The sequence below is a fragment of the Pseudophryne corroboree genome, chromosome 1, assembly GCF_028390025.1.
Source record: "Pseudophryne corroboree isolate aPseCor3 chromosome 1, aPseCor3.hap2, whole genome shotgun sequence".
NCBI lineage: Eukaryota > Metazoa > Chordata > Amphibia > Anura > Myobatrachidae > Pseudophryne > Pseudophryne corroboree.
Window position 1 is genome coordinate 23,786,449 of NC_086444.1, and position 21,644 is coordinate 23,808,092.

The window sequence follows — 21,644 nt, forward strand, 5'->3', positions numbered from 1 at the left end:
TGCAGAAGTTCAAGCCCTCCCTTAAAGATTACGGCCCCTTTTCCCAACCATCCCCCTCAATCATCGTGCCATCCGGGGGCAAAGCAGTTTTGAAATACTGATGAATAAAATTTGTACCATGAAGTTACAGCTCCAGCATTTCGGATGAAACTTTTCCTTCCCACCAATGTTAGGGCAATACTCAACAAGCAAGTCACTATCCAAGGGTCAATTATGGCCTGGGCTTTCTTTACTGCCACCCTTCTGGCCAGGTGACCGAGGTAGTCTGTCTGCTATCGGGGGTGAGCAGTCCCTCCTAGAACAGATACTACAGAGACGAGATGCAGGAATTACACACAGAAGCCTCTTAGATGGAATACACAAGGAATGTATACATTCTGTACAGCTTAGTACATACTGTACATCAGTGATACGTAATCCTGCCCTCGCTGACAGTGCAGAATTAGTCAGGAATCTTGCATGTGAATCAGCATGGACCTTTTTTCACTTTTTAGCGTTGTGCTCAGCAAAAATGCCATTTCCAGGCCTGATCCAGCCAGAGACCTAGGCATAGGCAAACTAGGCAAATGCCTAGTGCATTTGGAATGCCTAGGGGCACAAGCAGCTTCTGCTGATTAAAATGATATGCGGCATGCCTATACTCTGTGTGTGACTGCGGCTGAATGTGCATATGAAATGCTACGTTACAGTGTATTCCTGGAAATGACTGTAATGTAGCATTCTGTATGCATATACAGCCACAGTCACACACAGAATATAGACATGCCACATATCATATTAATCAGCAGAAGATGCTTGTGCATTCTAGCCACATAGTAATGCAAATAAAATGCGTTTTCAGCAAAATAGGCACCCAACTTTTCAGCAAAAAAGGCATCTCCTGCTACATGGCGTATTGAGGCAAGATGTATAAGGACACATCTGTATCCAAGCAGAGGCAGAGGTCACAGTGTTAGTGGCCATGTGAGTGCTGTATGCGGGTGGTTTGGTTGTGCAGTAGTGTTCGGCATATGTGTAAGGGGCATTATGTGTGTCTTGTGTATATATGCATTAATAATGTGCAGCATATGTGTAAGGGGCACTGTGTGTGTCATTATGTGTATAAATGCATTAATAATGTGCGGCATATGTGTAAGGGGCATTATGTGTGTCATTATGTGTATAAGGGCATTAATAATGTGCAGTATATGTGTAAGGGGCATTATGTGTATAAGGGCATTAATAATGTGCGGTATATGTGTAAGAAGGGACACTATCGCATGATAAAATGTGAATAAAGTTGCAGAACTGTGTGGCGTAATTTGAATTAGGGGTACTATTGTGGGGCCATGCCCCTTCCCAGCAAGAACACACCCCTTTTTCAGCTGTGTGCCAAATGTGCGCAATGCTCCTATTTAAAGTATAGGGGGTAGGAACGCCAAAATGAGGACTGCTATGGGTGAGGGGTGATGGTGCAGGGTCAGAGGCGGAACTAGCGGCGGTGCTAGGGGACACCAGCCAAAATCTTGCCTAGGGCATCATATTGGTTAGGGCCGGCTCTGGATCCAGCAGACAGCAAATAAAACACTACCCTACAACATGCATGGGGGGCTCAGCCACCTGTCACTCCCTGGCTTCTAGGGGGGTAGATTTTCTAAAGCTTTTAAAAATGAAAAATGGAAAAGTGGTGTTGCCAGTAGCAACCAATTAGATTCTGTCTGTCATTATAAGGGGTCCTAATATTGTGGTGCATAATGTGTCTAAGGGGTATATTGTGTGGTACACTACACTTAGGGACACGCCCCCTTTTGAGTGGCCACATCCCCTTTTCCGGAGTGCGTGCGCCAAATTACAGCCTTCACTTTTTCATACCCCCACTTCAAAATTTCCACTTCGACCACTGGTTGCACGTATTCGCACGCAAGTGCTAATGTCTGCATATAACATTTTGCAAATATAGAAATATGTTAATGTATTGTAAATATTATTTAACCTTGCAGAAAACGGAAGCTTTTATCTGCGCTGCCAAGTGGGGCGAAATCCCACCGTACGTTTGGTTCTTCATATGAGCAATCACCTCTCACAGGCACAGTAGATCCCAACGAGTACCCAGGACCGGATCCCAATTCCCCAACCCTGAGACATGGAGAGATCCTGATCGAGTGGAAGGATGGCACCATCACTCCTCTGTATGACCATCAATAGGACTGTGCTGCTACATATAGGAAAACCCGTATGCAGACCTGTATATGTGCCAAGATCAAACCCTTTCCAAACTACCCATCGTGAAACTACACTGTCCAGGGATGTTTGCCAACTACAATCTGCCTCTTCCAGACTGACCTGTGGATGTATACCAACTACACTATGTTCCTCCCAGGTGCTCCAACAGATGGGACAACAATAAACTCTGTCCTTTCCTGAAGCTCAAGTATATGGGGCATTAACAATCTCTGCTCCCCAGAGTCCACAGATTATGGATGAACATCACAGTGCCCCTTCCAAATACTCCAGTAGATGGTGTAGCAACAGTCTCTGTCCCCTTATGACTTCCAATGGATGAATGATCACCACATTCTATTCTAGATGCTCAAGTAGATGGGATATCAAACCAAGTCTCCTAGAGTGGATGTCTCCTCCCCCACATTCTGTCCCTTCCAGATTCTCCAGCAGATGCATGACCACCACATTCTATTCTAGATGCTCTAGTAGATGGGACATCAATCCAAGTCTCCTAGAGCAGATGTCTCCTCCTCCACATTCAGTTTCTTCCCGATACTCCAGTAGATGCATGACCACCACATTCTATTCTAGATGCTCTAGTAGATGGGACATCAAACCAAGAATCCTAGAGCTGACGACTCCTCTACCATAGTCTGTCCATTCCAGATTCTCCAGCAGATGCATGACCACCACATTCTATTCTAGATGCTCTAGTAGATGGGATATCAAACCAAGTCTCCTAGAGTGGATGTCTCCTCCCCCACATTCTGTCCCTTCCAGATTCTCCAGCAGATGCATGACCACCACATTCTATTCTAGATGCTCTAGTAGATGGGACATCAATCCAAGTCTCCTAGAGCAGATGTCTCCTCCCCCACATTCAGTTTCTTCCCGATACTCCAGTAGATGCATGACCACCACATTCTATTCTAGATGCTCTAGTAGATGGGACATCAAACCAAGAATCCTAGAGCTGACGACTCCTCTACCATAGTCTGTCCATTCCAGATTCTCCAGCAGATGCATGACCACCACATTCTATTCTAGATGCTCTCGTAGACGGGACACCAAACCGTGTCTCCAACAGCAGATGCCTCCTCCACCACATTCAGTTTCTTCCCGATACTCCAGTAGATCTATGACCACTACATTCTATTCTAGATGCTCTCGTAGACGGGACACCAAACCGTGTCTCCTACAGCAGATACCTCCTCCACCACATTCAGTTTCTTCCCGATACTCCAGTAGATGCATGACCACCACATTCCATCTATTACGTATGATCTTGTAGATAAAACAACAACCCTACAGATGCGCAAGCAAATTAAACAACAATAAGCTGTGCATACCATCGAGTGTATAAATCACTGCATTCCATAGATGAGGCATCTGCAAACCCTGTGACTTACACTTTTTTAGTGGATGTATGATCACCACAATCTGTCCGTTCCAGATGCAGCAATAGATGAGACAAGGACAAACCCTCCCCATCCTGATTTTATAGATATCAAATTTACAAATTGTGCCCACGCCTTGGGATAAAAGGCCACCTGACCATATTCAGTCCATTCCAAATACTCCTATAGATATGATGACAGCAAACAAAGTCTCCTCCAGACTCTCGTTGGTGAGGCAAAAACAAGCCCTACCACTAGACAGTCAGAGGATGTATGACCAACTCATTCTGTCCCTTCCACATGCTCCAGTAGACTAGGCCTGGGCAATCCCTGTCCGCATCAAATGTTAGACCAGCAGATTGTAGAGTTGGCCATCCCCAGCACATTGACACTTCCAGACTCTTTGATAGATATCTGACGACCAGCCCTCATCCCTTCCGGACACTCCAGAGGACTAGATCCTTCACAGAGGTTTCTTTTCATATTCCCAAATCAATTTCTTGACAATCAAAATTGTAATCTTTTCTAGAATTAACACAAGACACAAGGTATCATTGCTCTGGCCAACCAAGGTCATTAGCCATTCAACCTATAGAGTCTATGTTATAGTGACCATACATGCTGCAACATTTATTCTTGTATTGGGCATTTGGCTAGATAACGCATGGCGTATGGCCACAAAACAAGTACTGGTAACGGTAATGATTCTATCCCAGCTGATTAGTAAATTTAGTAGGAAGATACCTGAAGATGGTCACTATCAGCCGGCGTATGCGGTCACCTTCCCATCACACTAACAGGTCCCACTGAAGCCAGTCACCCGAACACATAGAAGGTGTCATAGGACCAATTGACGTCTTGTGTGAGGCCAAACTAGGTGCTTATTGGGTCACGTGATGCTGAGCCATAGTATATGGCCCATATGTCGGTGCCTGTAGATTTGTACTTTTCTGCACGGCCTGTATGGAAGATACTAGCTCACGTAGGGCCTGATTCATATTTGTAAGTAAAACAAAAAACGCAAATAACTTTGTGTCTGGAACAAACCATAGAAACATAGAATTTGACGGCAGATAAGAACCACTTGGCCCATCTAGTCTGCCCATTTTTTTTATCCTTTAGGTAATCGCAACCCTCTTTGAACCTTAATTCGTTGTAAGGATATTCACATGCCTATCCCAAGCATGTTTAAACTGCTCCACAGTCTTAGCCTCTACCACCTCTGATGGGAGGCTATTCCACTTATCCACTACCCTTTCTGTGAAATAATTTTTCCTTAAATTTCCCCTCCAGTTTCAGTGTATGTCCTCGAGTTCTATTACTTCTCTTCCTTTGAAAAATGTTTCCATCCTGAACTTTGTTAAAACCTTTGGTATATTTGAAAGTTTCTATCATGTCCCCCCCTTCCCTTCTCTCCTCCATACTATACATGTCAAGATCTTTTAGCCTTTCCGGGTAAGTTTTGTGATGTAGGCCATGCACCATTTTAGTTGCCCTTCTTTGTACACTCTCTAATGTACTAATATCCTTCTGGAGATATGGCCTCCAGAACTGGACACAGTATTCCAGATAAGGTCGCACCAATAACCTATACAGTGGCATTATTACTTCTCTTTTCCTGCTACTGATTCCTCTCCCTATGCAACCAAGCATCTGACTTGCCTTCCTCATTGCTTTGTTGCATTGCTTTCCTGCCTTTAAGTCACTTGAAATAGTGACTCCTAAATCCCTTTCCTCCTCAGTAGTTTCCATTATAGTACCCTTGATACTATATTTAGCCTTTGGGTTTTTGAGACCCAAGTGCATGATTTTGCATTTTTTAGCATTAAACTGTAGTTGCCATGTTCTTGACCATTTTTCAAGCCTAGCTAGGTCATCAATCATTTGTTTTACCCCTCCCGGTGTGTCTACCCTGTTGCATATCTTTGTATCATCTGCAAAAAGGCATACTTTCCCTTCAATACAATTTGCAATGTCACCAACAAAGATATTAAAGAGAACCATGTTGCAGTGGGGTGTGGATCAGTAGATAGACAGTGTCTAGGTCGACCACTATAGGTCGACAGTCACTAGGTCGACAGGGTCAGAAGGTCGACATGTTCTAGGTCGACAGGTCAAAAGGTCGACATGAGTTTTTAATGTTTTTTTGTGTCGTTTTCTTCGTAGAGTGACCGGGAACCCCAATTAGTGCACCGTGTCCGCTCGCCATGCTTCGGGCAGATTACCGTTCCAATCGTAGTCCACGTGGATCGTTAAGTATGAAAAAGTAAAAAAAACAAAAACAAACAAAAAACCTCATGTCGACCTTTTGACCTGTCGGCCTAGAACATGTCGACCTTCTGACCCTGTCCACCTAGTGACTGTCGACCTATAGTGGTCAACCTAAACATTGTCGACCTAGACACTGTCAATCTTCAGACCGGATCCCGTTGCAGTGCAAGGGGAGACAATACATTTACAATGTTTCTGTGCAGGGTAAATACCGGCTGCTTTTGCATGTAGCCCGGAAAGGTTAGACAGCTTTATTTTTACACTGCAATTTAGATTTCAGTTTGAACACACCCCACCCAAATCTAACGCTCTCTGCATGTTAGGGGGCATACACACGGGGCGATTTTTGGCTATTTTCTAAGTGACCTGTCTAGATCGCTTAGAAATGAAGCACGGACCACTTCGTGCGTACGCCCCATAGCGATGTGCGGACCCGCGCGTCGCCATCGCCCGCTCATATCTTTAGCACATGCATGATCTAGTTAGATCGTCTAGCACAGATTGCTCAGCACACATCACTGTGTGTATAGCGGTGTGTGCTGAGCAATCTGTGCTACCCTAGATCGCTCAACACACAGCACAAGTCGCCCCGTGTGTATGCCCCCTTACATCTGCCCCACCTGCAATGCAGCATGGTTTTGCCCAGTTGCTTGCTTTTATGCTTTACTTACAAACATAAATCGGGCTAATAGTACTTATGAAAGCTATGATACATTGGATTCTAGTTAGGGTGACCGATATCCATCGCTGCCGCCATCTTCATAAGTAACACAAGCCAGCCATAGCCAGACTCTACAATTGTGTTGTAGAAATTCATTCACTGTAGGTGCCATCTGTGTATATGGTTGCGTATATTTCACTGGCCCTAATCCGTGCCCCCTCCTTTCTACATACTGTACTATAGAGTAGACAATCCCTCAGCTGCCGACTGTAGTCTGAGAGGAAAGCTGAATAAACGGAACACGTCACAATGTCCCTCAGTACTGTATCCTCTTTATGCACTAATGTCACTGTGTTAAAGGTTCCGTCTACTGGGTATATTTACTAAGGTGTGAGGTTTTTAGAAGTAGAGATGTTGCCCATAGCAACCAAACAGATTCTAGCTATTATCTTCTAGAAGCAGCTAGATAAATGTTAAGTGGAATCCGATTGGTTGCTATGGCAACATCACCACTTCTTAAAAAACCTCACACCTTAGTAAATATACCCCTATGTCTTGTCTGATGTTGTACAGAGGTATACCTTGTTTATAGACCCTATCGGAACGTCTTGTTTATAGCCGTCATCAACAACATGAGCGCTTGCGCCAGCTATACCCCCTGGTGCATACGTTCCATATGAAAACAGGTGTAATTAGGAGCCGGTGCAAATCTACATAGCTCACTATACTGTGCCATGTCCTCCTAAACTAGCAGAGTCACATGTACACGTAACACATTTTACTTGTGACTTAGGGGTCTATTTACTAAGCCTTGGATGGAGATGAAGTACCAACCAATCAGCATCTAACTGCCATATCACAGGCTGGGTTTGAAAAATGACAGACAGGAGCTGATTGGCTAGTACTTTATCTCTGTCCACTTTATCTCCATCCAAGGCTTAGTACATAGAACCCTTAGTAGGTAAAGCCGGTCTGTAAGGGGGGAGTTTCACCCCACTTATGCCTATTGAGTTGCCCGTAGTTGTGCACATTTGGTTCTAACGTATATAAAATGGACCCGCCTACGATTCTGACTCAGCCCCAGGATCTGTCACATGGTCATGCATGCAGCTCCCAATCAGAAAATACCACTGCGTTTCTTCTCTCCGTCAGAAATTTACTGACGTGTAGATGGGCAAATGGGTTACTGCAGGTATGCAATACATTAATGACACTGAGCGTTGATGAGTTCTCGGAAATACTCCCATCGTCAGCCTAGATTTGGAGTCTACATTGAATTCTAATGAAACATTCCAAGATACAGGTCTCTCACTGAACAGGCCGACAGTAGGATCTAACACAGCTATTGCCCGAAGCAGCGTCACAGAAGTCTCACGTCTCCGACCTGTGTGGTTGTCATTGTTTAGATGCTGACATTTGCTAAAATGTTAACCGAGCCCAACCCTCAAGGGCCCAACTGTAGGAGGTGCAGAGAGTGTGGCTGCTATGGGCCCCCGAGGGTGAGAAGAGTCCGACCAAGCCAGGTTACCACCCCCGAGGCTCCTGCTCAACTCTCACTAGAGGAGGCCTCTTCAACAAACGTTCAGATGGTGTTTGTGCTGGACCACATGAAAAGAGCAGGGGCCCGGGAATATTATGCAGGACTGGGCCCCTATCCATACGTTACAATAGGTCTCTGCAATGCACGGTTACACCCCTACCCTCATTTCCCTACACATGGGAACGCGCTGGGCTACTGGTTATACTCCACGGCTCTGACTACAGGTTATTTTAGCCACACCCACTTACGCTCATCAGTAAATGTAGTGGCCTGGGCGTTGCAGTCAGTCGCGAGATTTCCGTGGTCTAGCTGCTAGATTTACAGCGGCAGTGATAGAGAACCAACCTGGTTTTGCCTTTTAAAATATCACCACTTAAATCCCCTTTTGTGGTTTTTACAATCACTGTGTTTTTTCTCTAGTGTCTTTATATAGTAATGCAGATTTACTATATTAGGGAGCTGCAGTAACAAGACTTCAGCTGGGTACACACTAGAGCAATGGGGGTCATTCCGAGTTGACCGCTCGCTAGCTACTTTCTGTAGCGCTGCGATCAGATAGTCGCCGCCCACAGAGGAGTGTATTTTCGCTTTGCAAGTGTGCGAACGCCTGCGCAGCCGAGCTCTGCAAAAACATTTTGTGGAGTTTCTGATTAGCTCTGAACTTACTCAGCCGCTGCGATCACTTCAGCCTGTCCGGTCCCGGAATTGACGTCAGACACCCGCCCTGCAAACGCCTGGACACGCCTGCGTTTTCCCAAACACTCCCTGAAAACGGTCAGTTGACACCCACAAACGCCTTCTTTCTGTCAATCTCCTTGCGATCGGCTGTGCGAATGGATTCTTCGTTAAATACATCGATCCGCTTTGTACCCGTACGACGCGCTTGCGCATTGCGGTGGATACGCATGCGCAGTAGTGACCTGATTGCTGCGCTGCAAAAAATGGCAGCGAGCGATCAACTCGGAATGACCCCCAATGTCGGGTTGATTTGCTGTTTTGCAACGACAAATCGCCTACATTGCTCAGTGTGTACGGGTGATTGCGCGATCCCGCGGCCGTTAGCGACAGACGCTAGGTTTGATGTGCTGCACATCAAACCTGGTGATTTAGGGGGTCGCTGCAGTTCTGCGCAGCGCAGCGTTCAGGTCAGAACTGCACATGCACAAGCGCCGCAGTGTGTTTGTGTGTGTGTGTGTGTGTGTGTGGGGGGGGGGGGGGGGGGGGTCCGTGCGGGGGGTGGGCCGCAGCGGCTGCGTGACGTCACACGCAGCCGCTGCGAGCCGAGCAGCGACGAGTAGCTCCCTGCCAGCACGCAAAAAGCTGCACTGGCCGGGAGCTACTCCTGCAGTACAAAAGCATTGTAGCTGTGTGATGCCTCTGCACTTCTGCGGGGGGGGGGCACTGACATGCGGGGCGGACTAGCCCTGTGCTGGGCGTCCCCCCGCATGTCTGTGTTTCTGATCGTAGCTGTGCTAAATTTAGCAAAGCTACGATCAACTCGGAAATGACCCCCTTCGCTAGCGACCTTGTTTAAGCTAATGAAGCACGGAACATGAGTATTGCACCATTCATTAAACTCGTTCCAGTGTGCACACTCACTCTGGGCTCAAGGCCATTTGTACCCATGTCAGAACGAATGCCCCTCGCTCCAGTGTCTACCAAGCTTAAACCAATAAATCCCACTTGTTATTAATTCACACCTGGATTGTTTTCATTGTTTTTTTTCAGCAGCTAAATCAATGTTACAGGCAATTACATTTACCCCTGTATGACTGTCTACCCAGCTTTGAAGAGCATCAACCTCATTGGAAAAACACATACTATTCCATAAAGTCTGGAACGCACAACTGCCCCGGGGGGAAATCACAGACGCACCGCGCAGTACGTGCCGCAATGAGTATTCTCGGCACTGCGATGCTTTGATGAGGCTTATAATGGATTTTATTTGCAGTGCAGAACTTTTGGGATTGAACAGGAAAATTGAACAAGGGAGAATTTGAATGACTAAAACATGATATGCGCAGTGCAAGCCGAGCTCTCAGCTACCATTGGGCGAACTATCGGTTCTAGGTGGTGGCAGAAGATTTTGGAAACTTAGAGAAGATTAATTGGATTCCAGGTTTAAGGAACCTGATTCTTTTACAGTTAAGGAGGATATGAGGACCCTCACCTCGTAAGGGCGTTTAAGGCTCCGGCGGTTGGGGGAGGAGGTGCCCTTCCTATTTTGATGAGGTCCTTTAAGATTATTGCACCGGTCTGCACGTTTGTGTTTTTGCCGTTTCTGACGCTTGCCTTTTGGCTAAGCTGAAGTGCAATAACTGTTCCAGGATGGGATGTGACCTCTACAATATACTATAAGTAGCCTGGGGAAGGGGAGTCGGGAAGGTTCGGGTTAGACTGCGGGGGAAGGGGGGTGGTTAGAGTAAGCTGCGGGGACGGAGGGTTAGGTTTAGGCACTAAGAAGGAAGGTTAGGCACTAGGGTGGGAGGGTAGGGTCAGGCTGTGGAGAAGGAAGGTTACATCATTTACCTAACACGTGTCAGGATCCTGCATGTCGTGATGGCGGTCTGTATTCTAATTGCCAGGATCCCGATACCATCCCAATGTGCGCGCCTGAAAATCACGGGAATGGTAACCTACTAAGGAGTATGGCACTGTGCACTTCATCCATGCTTTTATAGCACTCGCACCCTTTCCCTAGCTGGGTGGGAGAACTGTTACAGAACCAGCAGTGAGGCGGAGGCTTGTCGCACAGCACTAGTTATTTATTCCACCTTTTGTCACTTTCACATTTTTCAAACATTAAAGGGCACGGACGCCCTATTCCTCATTGTACCTGAACCTCTGAAGACCTTCCTTGCAGGGGGGGGGGGGGGGGGGGCAGAAGCTGTCAGGTATGTGGGTAAAGCGTCAGCAGATCACAGAGTAAAGGAACCCGATCCTCAGCCGTGCTCGAGGGCTTTAAAAAACACACACAAAAGGCCGTCAAATGGACAAAGACCTGCACTCTTCCATCACACACACCTGGTGTGTAACATAATAAAAAAGAATGAACTATAAAATAATAAAAATATTTTTTTAATGTGGAACTATATTGGGGAAGAGTTGCTGGAGTCATATCAGGGTTTCAGGTGACCCAGCAGGAACTGATACGCCTCATTCAGGGTGTCCTGCATATCTGGGTAACCAGCAAATTTACAGGCCTCCTGCAGCTGCAGCCAGCGGAAGTCTTGGTGTTCGCTGGACAGTTTCACCGATGCGTTGGGGTCGCTGAGCTCCGCCAGCCAGTAGAGGACCGTCTTTTGCTTGTTTTTGACATTGTACTTTAATTCTTTTCTAAACCCGTCCACAATACGGAACTGGCTGGGGTGGAGGCCAGCCTCCTCCTCTGTCTCGCGCAGTGCTGTTGTCATGTCATCCTCTCCGGGGTCCACGTGGCCTAAGACACAAGAACATAGCTGTGTTTATGGTTGATCGCTCCACTCTCCCGTTTTTCAATGGTGGGATTTATAACTTAGGTCACTGCACCGCATCCACTAATTCCTGCAGAGGTGGCTGTATAGGAAACATAACTGCCCCAGCACTGAGCCCGTTGGTCTTATTGCAAGCTTTGAGAGCCACCAGTTTCAAAGAACCATGAAACATAAACATTTTAACTATTAAACATTGTAACGCTTAAAAGTAGCCGCCCCGAACAGTAAAGGGAAACTGTTCAAGAGGCAACGGCGAAACGCGACAAGTTTTCTCCACTCCGAGATGTCATGGTACCTTTCCAAATATTCTGCTGCCCAAACGTTGTCAAAAAACTACTGTTTTATATCAAGGGGGTTGAGAACGCCTCAAACAAAATCATATCCAAATGGGTCAGATTGAAAACTTGTGATAATAACTTTAGATCATGGAGGAGGATTGTTTACATACAGTGGACTTCTGGTCTACACGTCTAATGAAGAATGCTGCGGGTAGCTCCTGCGAGAACTATAATGCACAGCGTATATAAATACAACAGCAAAGATCTCAATTCTGTCAATGTACGGAAACTTTGACTTTTGAATGTGATGCACATGTATGATGGAGACCCAGAATATTGGTGGTCATTCGAAGTTGTTCGCTCGTTGCCGATTTTCTCTATATTGCGATTAGTCGCTTACTGCGCAAGGTTCGCAGAGCGCATGCGCTTAGTTATTTTACTCAAAAGTTAGGTATTTTACTCACGGCATAACAAGGATTTTTCATCGTTCTGGTGATCGGAGTGTGATTGACAGGAAGTGGGTGTTTCTGGGCGGAAACTGGCCGTTTTATGGGAGTGTGCGAAAAAACGCTGGCGTTTCTGGGAAAAATGCGGGAGTGTCTGAAGAAACGGGGGAGTGTCTGGGCGAACGCTGGGTGTGTTTGTGACGTCAAACCAGGAATGAAACTGACTGAACTGATCGCAATGGCAGAGTAAGTCTCAAGCTACTCAGAAACTGCTAAGAAATTTCTATTCGCAATTCTGCTAATCTTTCGTTCGCAATTCTGCTAAGCTAAGATACACTCCCAGAGGGCGGCGGCCTAGCGTGTGCAATGCTGCTAAAAGCAGCTAGCGAGCGAACAACTCGGAATGAGGGCCATTGATAATAATAAAATTTTAAACCTACCGGTAAATCTTTTTCTCCTAGTCCGCAGAGGATGCTGGGGACTCCGTAAGGACCATGGGGTATAGACGGGATCCGCAGGAGACATGGGCACTATAAAGAACTTTTAGTATCGGTGTGCACTGGCTCCTCCCTCTATGCCCCTCCTCCAGACCTCAGTTAGAGAACTGTGCCCAGAGGAGATGGACAATACGAGGAAAGGATTTTGTTAATCTAAGGGCAAGATTCATACCAGCCTACACCAATAATACCATATAACCTGGAATATACGCAACCAGTTAACAGTATGAACAACAAACAGTATCAGTCAAAGACCGATTCCAACTGTAACATAACCCTTATGTAAGCAACAACTATATACAAGTCTTGCAGATTTAGACCGCACTGGGACGGGCGCCCAGCATCCTCTACGGACTAGGAGAAAAAGATTTACCGGTAGGTTTAAAATCTTATTTTCTCTTACGTCCTAGAGGATGCTGGGGACTCCGTAAGGACCATGGGGTTTATACCAAAGCTCCCAATCGGGCGGGAGAGTGCGGATGACTCTGCAGCACCGACTGAGCAAATGAGAGGTCCTCATCAGCCAGGGTATCAAACTTGTAGAATTTTACAAAAGTGTTTGAACCCGACCAAGTAGCTGCTTGGCAAAGCTGTAATGTCGAGACGCCTCGGGCAGCCGCCCAAGAAGAGCCCACCTTCCTAGTCGAATGGGCCTTTACTGAATTAGGTAACGGCAATCCTGCCGTAGAATGAGCCTGCTGAATTGTGTTACAGATCCAGCGAGCACTAGTCTGCTTAGAAGCAGGAACGCCAACCTTGTTGGCTGCATACAGGACAAACAGAGCCTCTGTTTTCCTAACCCTAGCCGTCCTGGCTACATAAATTTTTAAAGCCCTGACCACATTCAGGAACTTGGAGTCCTCCCAGTCCCCCGTAGCCACAGGCACCACAATAGGTTGGTTCATATGAAATGAAGAAACCACCTTAGGTAAAAATTGAGGACGAGTCCTCAACTCAGCTCTATCCACATGGAAAATCAAATAGGGGCTCTTGTGGGACAAGGCCGCCAATTCGGACACCCGCCTTGCCGATGCCAAGGCCAAAAACATGACCACCTTCCACGTGAGAAATTTTAATTCAACCGTTTGAAGAGGCTCAAACCACTGAGATTTCAGGAAACTTAACACCACGTTAAGGTCCCACGATGCCACTGGGGGCACAAAGGGGGGCTGGATGTGCAGCACTCCCTTCACAAAAGTCTGGACTTCTGAGAGAGAAGCCAATTCCCTCTGAAAGAATATAGATAGGGCCGAAATCTGTACCTTAATGGAGCCTAACTTCAGGCCCATATCCACTCCTGTCTGTAGAAAGTGGAGAAACCGGCCCAGATGGAAATCTTCCGTAGGAGCATTCTTGGCTTCACACCAAGATACATACTTCCTCCAGATACGGTGATAATGCTTCGCCGTCACCTCCTTCCTAGCCTTTATCAGAGTAGGGATGACTTCCTCCGGAATACCTTTCCCAGCTAGGATTCGGTGTATAACCGCCATACCGTCAAACGTAACCACGGTAAGTCTTGGAACACGCAGGGCCCCTGCTGCAACAGGTCCTCCCTGAGAGGAAGAGGCCACGGATCTTCTGTGAGCATTTCCTGAAGATCTGAGTACCAGGCCCTTCGAGGCCAATCTGGAACAATGAGTATTGTCTATACTCTTTTTCGTCTTATGATCCTCAAAATTTTTGTGATGAGAGGAAGAGGAGGAAACACATAGACCGACTGAAACACCCATGGTGTCACCAGGGCGTCTACTGCTACTGCCTGAGGGTCCCGGGGCCTGGCACAATACCTCTGAAGCTTCTTGTTGAGGCGTGACGCCATCATGTCTATTTGAGGAATTCCCCAGAGACTTGTTATCTCTGCAAAAACTTCTTGATGAAGTCCCCACTCTCCTGGATGGAGATCGTGTCTGCTGAGGAAGTCTGCTTCCCAGTTGTCCACTCCCGGAATGAAGACAGCTGACAGAGCGCTTACGTGATTTTCCGCCCAGTGAAGAATCCTGGTGGCTTCCGCCATCGCGACTCTGCTCCTTGTCCCGCCTTGGCGGTTTACATGAGCCACGGCTGTGACGTTGTCGGACTGAATCAGAAACGGTAGGTCATTAAGAAGATTCTCCGCTTGTCGTAGGCCGTTGTATATGGCCCTCAATTCCAGTATGTTGATGTGTAGACAAGCCTCCTGGCTTGACCATAGTCCCTGAAAATTTCTTCCTTGTGTGACTGCTCCCCATCCTCGGAGGCTCGCGTCCGTGGTCACCAGAACCCAGTCCTGAATGCCGAACCTGCGACCCTCGAGAAGGTGAGCACTCTGCAGCCACCATAGGAGAGACACCCTGGCCCTGGGGGACAGTGTTATTTTCTGATGCATTTGTAGATGGGACCCGGACCACTTGTCCAGAAGGTCCCATTGAAAAGTCCTTGCATGAAACCTGCCGAAGGGGATGGCCTCGTAGGCTGCCACCATTTCCCCAGAACTCGAGTGCATTGATGAACTGACATTCTTTTTGGCTTTAGCAGGTCTCTGACCATGTTCTGGAGGTCCTGGGCTTTTTCCGATGGGAGAAAAACCTTCTTTTGTTCCGTGTCCAGAATCATGCCTAGGAATGATAGTCGAGTCGTTGGAACCAATTGTGACTTTGGGAGATTGAGAATCCAACCGTGCTGTTGGAGCACTCTCAGGGAGAGCGACACGCTCTTCAGCAATTGATCTCTCGATCTCGCCTTTATTAGGAGATCGTCCAAGTATGGGATAATTGTGACTCCTTGTTTGCGCAGGAGCACCATCATTTCTGCCATCACCTTGGTGAAAATCCTCGGGGCCGTGGAAAGCCCAAACGGCAACGTCTGAAACTGGTAATGACAGTCCTGTACAGCGAATCTCAGGTACTCCTGATGAGAGGGATATATGGGGACATGAAGGTAAGCATCCTTTATGTCTAGTGACACCATAAAATCCCCCCCTTCCAGGCTGGATATTACAGCTCGGAGCGATTCCATCTTGAATTTGAACTTTTTCAAGTACAGGTTTAGGGATTTTAGATTTAAAATGGGTCTGACCGAACCATCCGGCTTTGGGACCACAAACAGGGTTGAATAACACCCTTTTCCCTGTTGGACCAGGGGAACCTTGACAATCACTAGCTGTTTACAGAGCTTTTGAATTGCGGCTAACACTACTGCCCTCTCTGGGGGTGAAGCTGGTAAGGCCGACTTGAAAAATCGGCGAGGGGGCACCTCTTCGTATTCTAGCCTGTAGCCTTGGGAAACAATTTACATCGCCCAAGGATCCACGTCTGAAAGACCCCAAATCTGGCTGAAAAGTCGAAGGCGTGCCCCTACTGGTGCGGACTCCCTTAGGGGAGCCCCAGCATCATGCTGTGGATTTTGTAGAAGCCGGGGAGGATTTCTGCTCCTGGGAACTAGCCGAAGCAGGTGTTCTTTTTCCTCTACCCTTAAAGGAAGGAGGAACCCCGACCGCTTCTGGACTTCTGCGACCGAAAGGACTGCATCTGATACTGTGGAGTTTTCTTTTGCTGTTGGGGAACAAAAGGTAAAAAGGTAGATTTACCCGCGGTAGCTGTGGAAACCAGGTCCGCGAGCCCCTCCCCAAACAACACTTCACCCTTGTAAGGTAAAACCTCCATATGCTTTTTTGAGTCCGCATCACCCGTCTATTGGCGGGTCCATAGAGCTCGTCACGCAGAAATAGCCATGGCATTGGCTCTGGAACCCAGCAGTCCAACGTCTCTTTGAGCGTCTCTCATATATAAGACTGCGTCCTTAATATGGGCTAAAGTTAATAAAATGGTATCCCTGTCTAGGGTATCAAGGTCAGCTGACAAGGTATCTGTCCATGCTGCCACTGAGCTACATACCCATGCCGACGCTATTGCCGGTCTGAGCAAAGCACCTGTATGCGCATAAATAGACTTTAAGGTAGTCTCCTGCCTGCGGTCAGCAGGGTCCTTGAGGGCTGCCGTGTCCGGAGGCGGTAGCGCCACCTTCTTGGACAGGCGTGTTAAAGCCTTGTCCACCCTGGGAGAGGATTCCCAACGTACCCTGTCCTGTGTAGGGAAAGGTTACGCCATAAGAACCCTTTTGGAAATCTGCAGTTTCTTATCTGGAGTTTTCCAAGATTTTTCAAATAACTCGTTAAGCTCATGAGACGGGGGAAAGGTTACCTCAGGTTTCTTTTCCTTAAACATGTGTACCCTCGTGTCGGAGACATAGGGGTCATTAGTGATATGCAAAATATCTTTTATTACAATAATCATACACTGAATACTTTTTGCCACCCTTGGGTGTAATCTTGCATCATGTAGTCGACACTGGAGTCAGACTCTGTGTCGGTACCCGTATCTACTATTTGGGATAAGGGACGTTTTTGAGACCCAGAAGGGCCCTGTGACTCAGTTCAATCTGTGGATTGAATCCCTGTTTTCTCCCTGGACTCTGCTTTGTCCAGTCTCTTATGTAATGAGGCCACACTTGCATTTAACATATGCCACATGTCCATCCACTCATGAGTTGGCATTGCCGACGGAGACACACCACTCATCTGCTCCACCTCCTCCTTGGACGAGCCTTCCGCTTCAGACATGCCAACACGCACGTACCGACACCCCCACACACACCGGGATATAACTATAAGGGGACAATTCCCCAACAAGGCCCTTTGGAGAGACAGAGAGAGAGTATGCCAGCACACACCCAGCGCCAACTGACACTGGAATAAAACCAGATAGCGCTTTTATGTATATATATCTCAATGTTATACACTCACTGCGCCAATAATTGTGCCCCCCCCCCCCCCCTCTTTTCCAGCCCTCTGTCACCGAGTTCAGCAGGGGAGAGTCCGGGGAGCCAGCTTCTCTGCAGCTTCTGTGGAGAAAATGGCGCTGTTAGTGCTGAGGGATCAAGCTCCGCCCCCACCAGCGGCGGGCTTCGGTCCCGCTTCAATATTCAAAAAATGGCGGGGGATCAATGTATTTACTGTCTCCGCAGCCTAATATGCCATAAATGCCAGTCCATAGGTTTATTGCTGCCCAGGGCGCCCCCCCTGCGCCCATCAGTGCCTGTTTTGTGTGTGTAATGTGTGGGAGCAATGGCGCGCAGCGTTACCGCTGCGCACTTACCTCAGTGAAGATCTGAAGTCTTCTGCCGCCTTGAAGTTTTCTTTTCTTCTTATACTCACCTGGCTTCTATCTTCCGGCTCTGCGAGGAGGACGGCGGCGCTGCTCCGGGACGAACGGCGAGGGGAGACCTGCGTTCCAACTCCCTCTGGAGCTAAAGGTGTCCAGTAGCCTAAGAAGCAGAGCCTATCAGTTAAGTAGGTCTGCTTCTCTCTCCTCAGTCCCACGATGCAGGTAGCCTGTTGCCAGCAGTGCTCCCTGAAAATAAAAAACCTAAAAAAATACTTTAATCAGAGAAACTCAGGAGAGCTCCCTGTAATGCACCCAGTCTCCTCTGGGCACAGGATCTAACTGGGGTCTGGAGGAGGGGCATAGAGGGAGGAGCCAGTGCACACCCATACTAAAAGTTCTTTAAAGTGCCCATGTCTCCTGCGGAGCCCGTCTATACCCCATGGTCCTTACGGAGTCCCCAGCATCCTCTAGGACGTAAGAGAAAATCATATTACTATCAGGACAGATCTGAAACCTAATCCAGTGAACCCTGAGTGCTTGACCCGATTCTGTCCCTGTCTGCGGACACACTGGCGTCTGTGTTACCTTTGGGAGGGGTCCAGTGATATATTCCATAGGAGGTCTGTAGGAGGAGGAATTCAATGTCGCTCATACCGGCACTCAACACTCTTCTGAAGATGATCAGACCGCAGGCTCTCAATGCCATGCTCCCTGAGAACAGGAGAAATCACATTACAGACCTGGAGGGAATAGAACACATAGAGCGGCCTCGTATGATATAAATGACTTTACGTTCACAAATTCACTTTCAGCATAATGGGAAATGTGATTGCCGCCGATGTACTGACCGCAGGGTATAACGCATGGAATTTCTGAGGTACAATTTGTTCATTTTAGACTGAACTGGGCAGAAACTGACGTGTTCTGGGCTCCACCGTTCACTGAGGACGGCTGAGAATAACTTATATATGTATCAAAACAATATATTCCTGGCGACGCACCCGGCTGATCCACGGAACACTGCTGCTGATTTGAAAGAGGGTGTCAGGCTGCTAGTGTGAGGGTGCAGAGTTACCAAATGTGTCACAGTGTACATGAATGCAGCCGCTGGTTACAGTGCCAAGCTGCCACCGGGTTGGGGTTGCAGGACACCTGCTGCCCACTGGTCGGGTGTGACAGGTTACCCGCTGCCCACTGGTTGGGTGTGACAGGATACCCGCTGCCCACTGGTTGGGTGTGACAGGATGCCCAACGGTCAGGGTAGACAGGATGCCCGCTGCCCACATGTCTCGGGTGAGAGGTCACAGGTTGTTTTGCCAGGCTGCCCACATGCTCAAAGGCCTGGGATGACAGGATCTCGACTACCCACTGGTTGGGGTGCCAGGCTGCCCACAGGTCAGGGGTGACAGGATACCTGCTACGCACAGGTCAGAGTGCCAGGCTGCCCACAGGTCAGGGGTGACAGGATACCTGCTACACACAGGTCAGGGTGCCAGGCTGCTCACAGGTCAGGGGTGACAGAATACCTGCTACACACAGGTCAGGGTGCCAGGCTGCTCACAGGTCAGGGGTGACAGGATACCTGCTACACACAGGTCAGGGTGCCAGGCTGCCCACAGGTCAGGGGTGACAGGGTGCCCATGTAACATGGGACAGACACAGGATACACCAGCAGTGTGGGACTGGGAACCGTCAGTAAATAGGGGTAAATAGACAGTATGTGCCACACCCAGGGGTAGATGTGAGGGCCTATAAGTAATGGGAAAACACAGGCCCGGTCCTCTCGCCCACATGGGTGTCTAATCCTACCCCATGGTCCAAAGGTACAGCATGACGGGAAACCCAGTGTACTACTCACCCGGCTCCTTGCAGCGCCACTGCGCATGTGTAGCCGTGAACACGGAAAGCATTGCCACGGCTGGCACCGGCCATCTTAGATGTGGGCAAAGAGGTCAGTATGGAAGAACGTGAGGGCGGAGATACGGTGATGCCTGTCTGTCATTCGAGAGGATGCACCAGGAAGCCCCGCCCATGGGCCGCTGTTATTGGCTGGACGGCGAGAGCGGCGTTGCCATGGATACGGAGACAGCTGTGTTCCCAGGAACGGTTGGAGTTGGCAGCAGCGCGGTGGGAGCGGAACCCGGAGCCTCCGGAACCCCCGGAACTCCCCGAAACCCCGGCCGTGCGCGGAGACAGGTGCTGACCGTGGTGTGTCCCCTCAGGTGTCGCTACCAGGGGACGCTGGGTGTAATGTGGAGGGGGCACTATAACCAGCAGTGTATGTACTGAGGGGTGATACGGGGGAGCTGTGCACTGAGGGGTGATAGGGGGGAGCTGTGTGTACTGAGGGGTGATGTGGGGGAGCTGTGTGTGCACTGAGGGGTGATGTGGGGGAGCTGTGTGTGCACTGAGGGGTGATATGGGGGAGCTGTGTGTGTACTGAGGGGTGATAGGGGGAAGCTGTGTGTGCACTGAGGGGTGATAGGGGGAAGCTGTGTGTGTACTGAGGGGTGATATGGGGGGAGCTGTGTGTGTACTGAGGGGTGATAGGGGGAGCTGTGTGTGTACTGAGGGGTGATGTGGGGAGCTGTGTGTGTACTGAGGGGTGATGTGGGGGAGCTGTGTGTGTACTGAGGGGTGATATGGGGGAGCTGTGTGTGTGTACTGAGGGGTGATAGGGGGGAGCTGTGTGTATGTACTGAGGGGTGATGTGGGGGAGCTGTGTGTGTGTACTGAGGGGTGATAGGGGGAGCTGTGTGTGTGTACTGAGGGGTGATAGGGGGGAGCTGTGTGTGTGTACTGAGGGGTGATAGGGGGGAGCTGTGTGTGTACTGAGGGGTGATGTGGGGAGCTGTGTGTGTACTGAGGGGTGATGTGGGGGAGCTGTGTGTGTACTGAGGGGTGATAGGGGGGAGCTGTGTGTGTACTGAGGGGTGATACGGGGGGAGCTGTGTGTGTGTACTGAGGGGTGATAGGGGGAGCTGTGTGTGTACTGAGGGGTGATACAGGGGGAGCTGTGTGTGTACTGAGGGGTGATACGGGGGGAGCTGTGTGTGTGTACTGAGGGGTGATATGGGGGAGCTGTGTGTGTACTGAGGGGTGATAGGGGGGAGCTGTGTGTGCACTGAGGGGTGATATGGGGGAGCTGTGTGTGTACTGAGAAGTGATAGGGGGAGCTGTGTGTGCACTAAGGGGTGATAGGGGGGAGCTGTGTGTGTGTACTGAGGAGTGATAGGGGGGAGCTGTGTGTGCACTGAGGAGTGATAGGGGGGGGCTGTGTGTGTACTGAGGGGTGATGTGAGGGAGCTGTGTGTGTGTGTGTACTGAGGGGTGATAGGGGGGAGCTGTGTGTGTGCTCTGAGGGGTGATAGGGGGAAGCTGTGTACTGAGGGGTGATAGGGGGGAGCTGTGTGTGTGTACTGAGGGGTGATAGGGGGAGCTGTGTGTGTGCACTGAGGGGTGATAGGGGGGAGCTGTGTGTGTACTGAGGGGTGATAGGGGGGAGCTGTGTGTGTACTGAGGGGTGATGTGGGGGAGCTGTGTGTGTGTGTGCACTGAGGGGTGATAGGGGGAAGCTGTGTACTGAGGGGTGATAGGGGGGAGCTGTGTGTGTGTACTGAGGGGTGATAGGGGGGAGCTGTGTGTGTGTACTGAGGGGTGATAGGGGGAGCTGTGTGTGTGTACTGAGGGGTGATACGGGGGGAGCTGTGTGTGTGTACTGAGGGGTGATATGGG

General features: G+C 48.9%; 3 protein-coding genes across 7 annotated transcripts in view; 2 read left to right on the forward strand and 1 right to left on the reverse strand.

Annotated features, from left to right (window-relative positions):
- The window catches only part of LOC135054581 (uncharacterized), a 55,654-nt gene extending 48,809 nt beyond the window's left edge, over positions 1-6,845 (forward strand). Inside the window, exon 6 of the mRNA XM_063957743.1 lies at positions 1,980-6,845. Within this exon, the coding sequence (XP_063813813.1) occupies positions 1,980-2,184 (205 nt within the window). The 3' untranslated portion in view covers positions 2,185-6,845. The remainder of the gene's footprint in view (positions 1-1,979) is intronic.
- Positions 6,846-11,133: 4,288 nt separating this feature from the next.
- NUDT2 (nudix hydrolase 2) lies at positions 11,134-19,953 on the reverse strand. 3 transcript variants are annotated; one of them, XM_063957802.1, is made up of 3 exons: positions 19,768-19,953; positions 18,495-18,649; positions 11,134-11,510 (listed from the first exon to the last, which is right to left on the reverse strand). In XM_063957802.1, exons 2-3 carry the CDS (start codon positions 18,613-18,615, stop codon positions 11,191-11,193), a joined length of 441 nt encoding a protein of 146 aa, XP_063813872.1. In that variant the 5' UTR covers positions 18,616-18,649; positions 19,768-19,953; the 3' UTR covers positions 11,134-11,190. The 3 variants fall into 3 exon arrangements, with proteins under 3 accessions (XP_063813872.1, XP_063813863.1, XP_063813881.1); XM_063957793.1 differs by having other exon boundaries at positions 18,495-18,620; positions 19,768-19,952; XM_063957811.1 differs by lacking the exon at positions 19,768-19,953 and adding an exon at positions 19,380-19,611 and having other exon boundaries at positions 18,495-18,620.
- Positions 19,954-19,961: 8 nt separating this feature from the next.
- Positions 19,962-21,644, forward strand: part of KIF24 (kinesin family member 24) — a 106,605-nt gene continuing 104,922 nt past the window's right edge. The window contains exon 1 of one of the 3 annotated variants that reach the window (XM_063957772.1): positions 19,962-20,117. The gene's annotated coding sequence lies outside the window, so the exon portion shown is untranslated. The remainder of the gene's footprint in view (positions 20,118-21,644) is intronic. The other 2 variants (XM_063957783.1, XM_063957763.1) reach the window with 2 other exon arrangements.

Excerpts from the sequence above, each read along its gene's own strand:
- NUDT2 (XM_063957793.1), bottom strand. The coding sequence starts at position 19,819 with ATGCTTTCCGTGTTCACGGCTACACATGCGCAGTGGCGCTGCAAGGAG. Across the intron at positions 18,621-19,767 it reads GTGGCGCTGCAAGGAGCCGG|GGAGCATGGCATTGAGAGCC; the intron begins GTGAGTAGTACA and ends TCCTGTTCTCAG. Across the intron at positions 11,511-18,494 it reads TCACTGGACCCCTCCCAAAG|GCCACGTGGACCCCGGAGAG; the intron begins GTAACACAGACG and ends CTTGTGTCTTAG.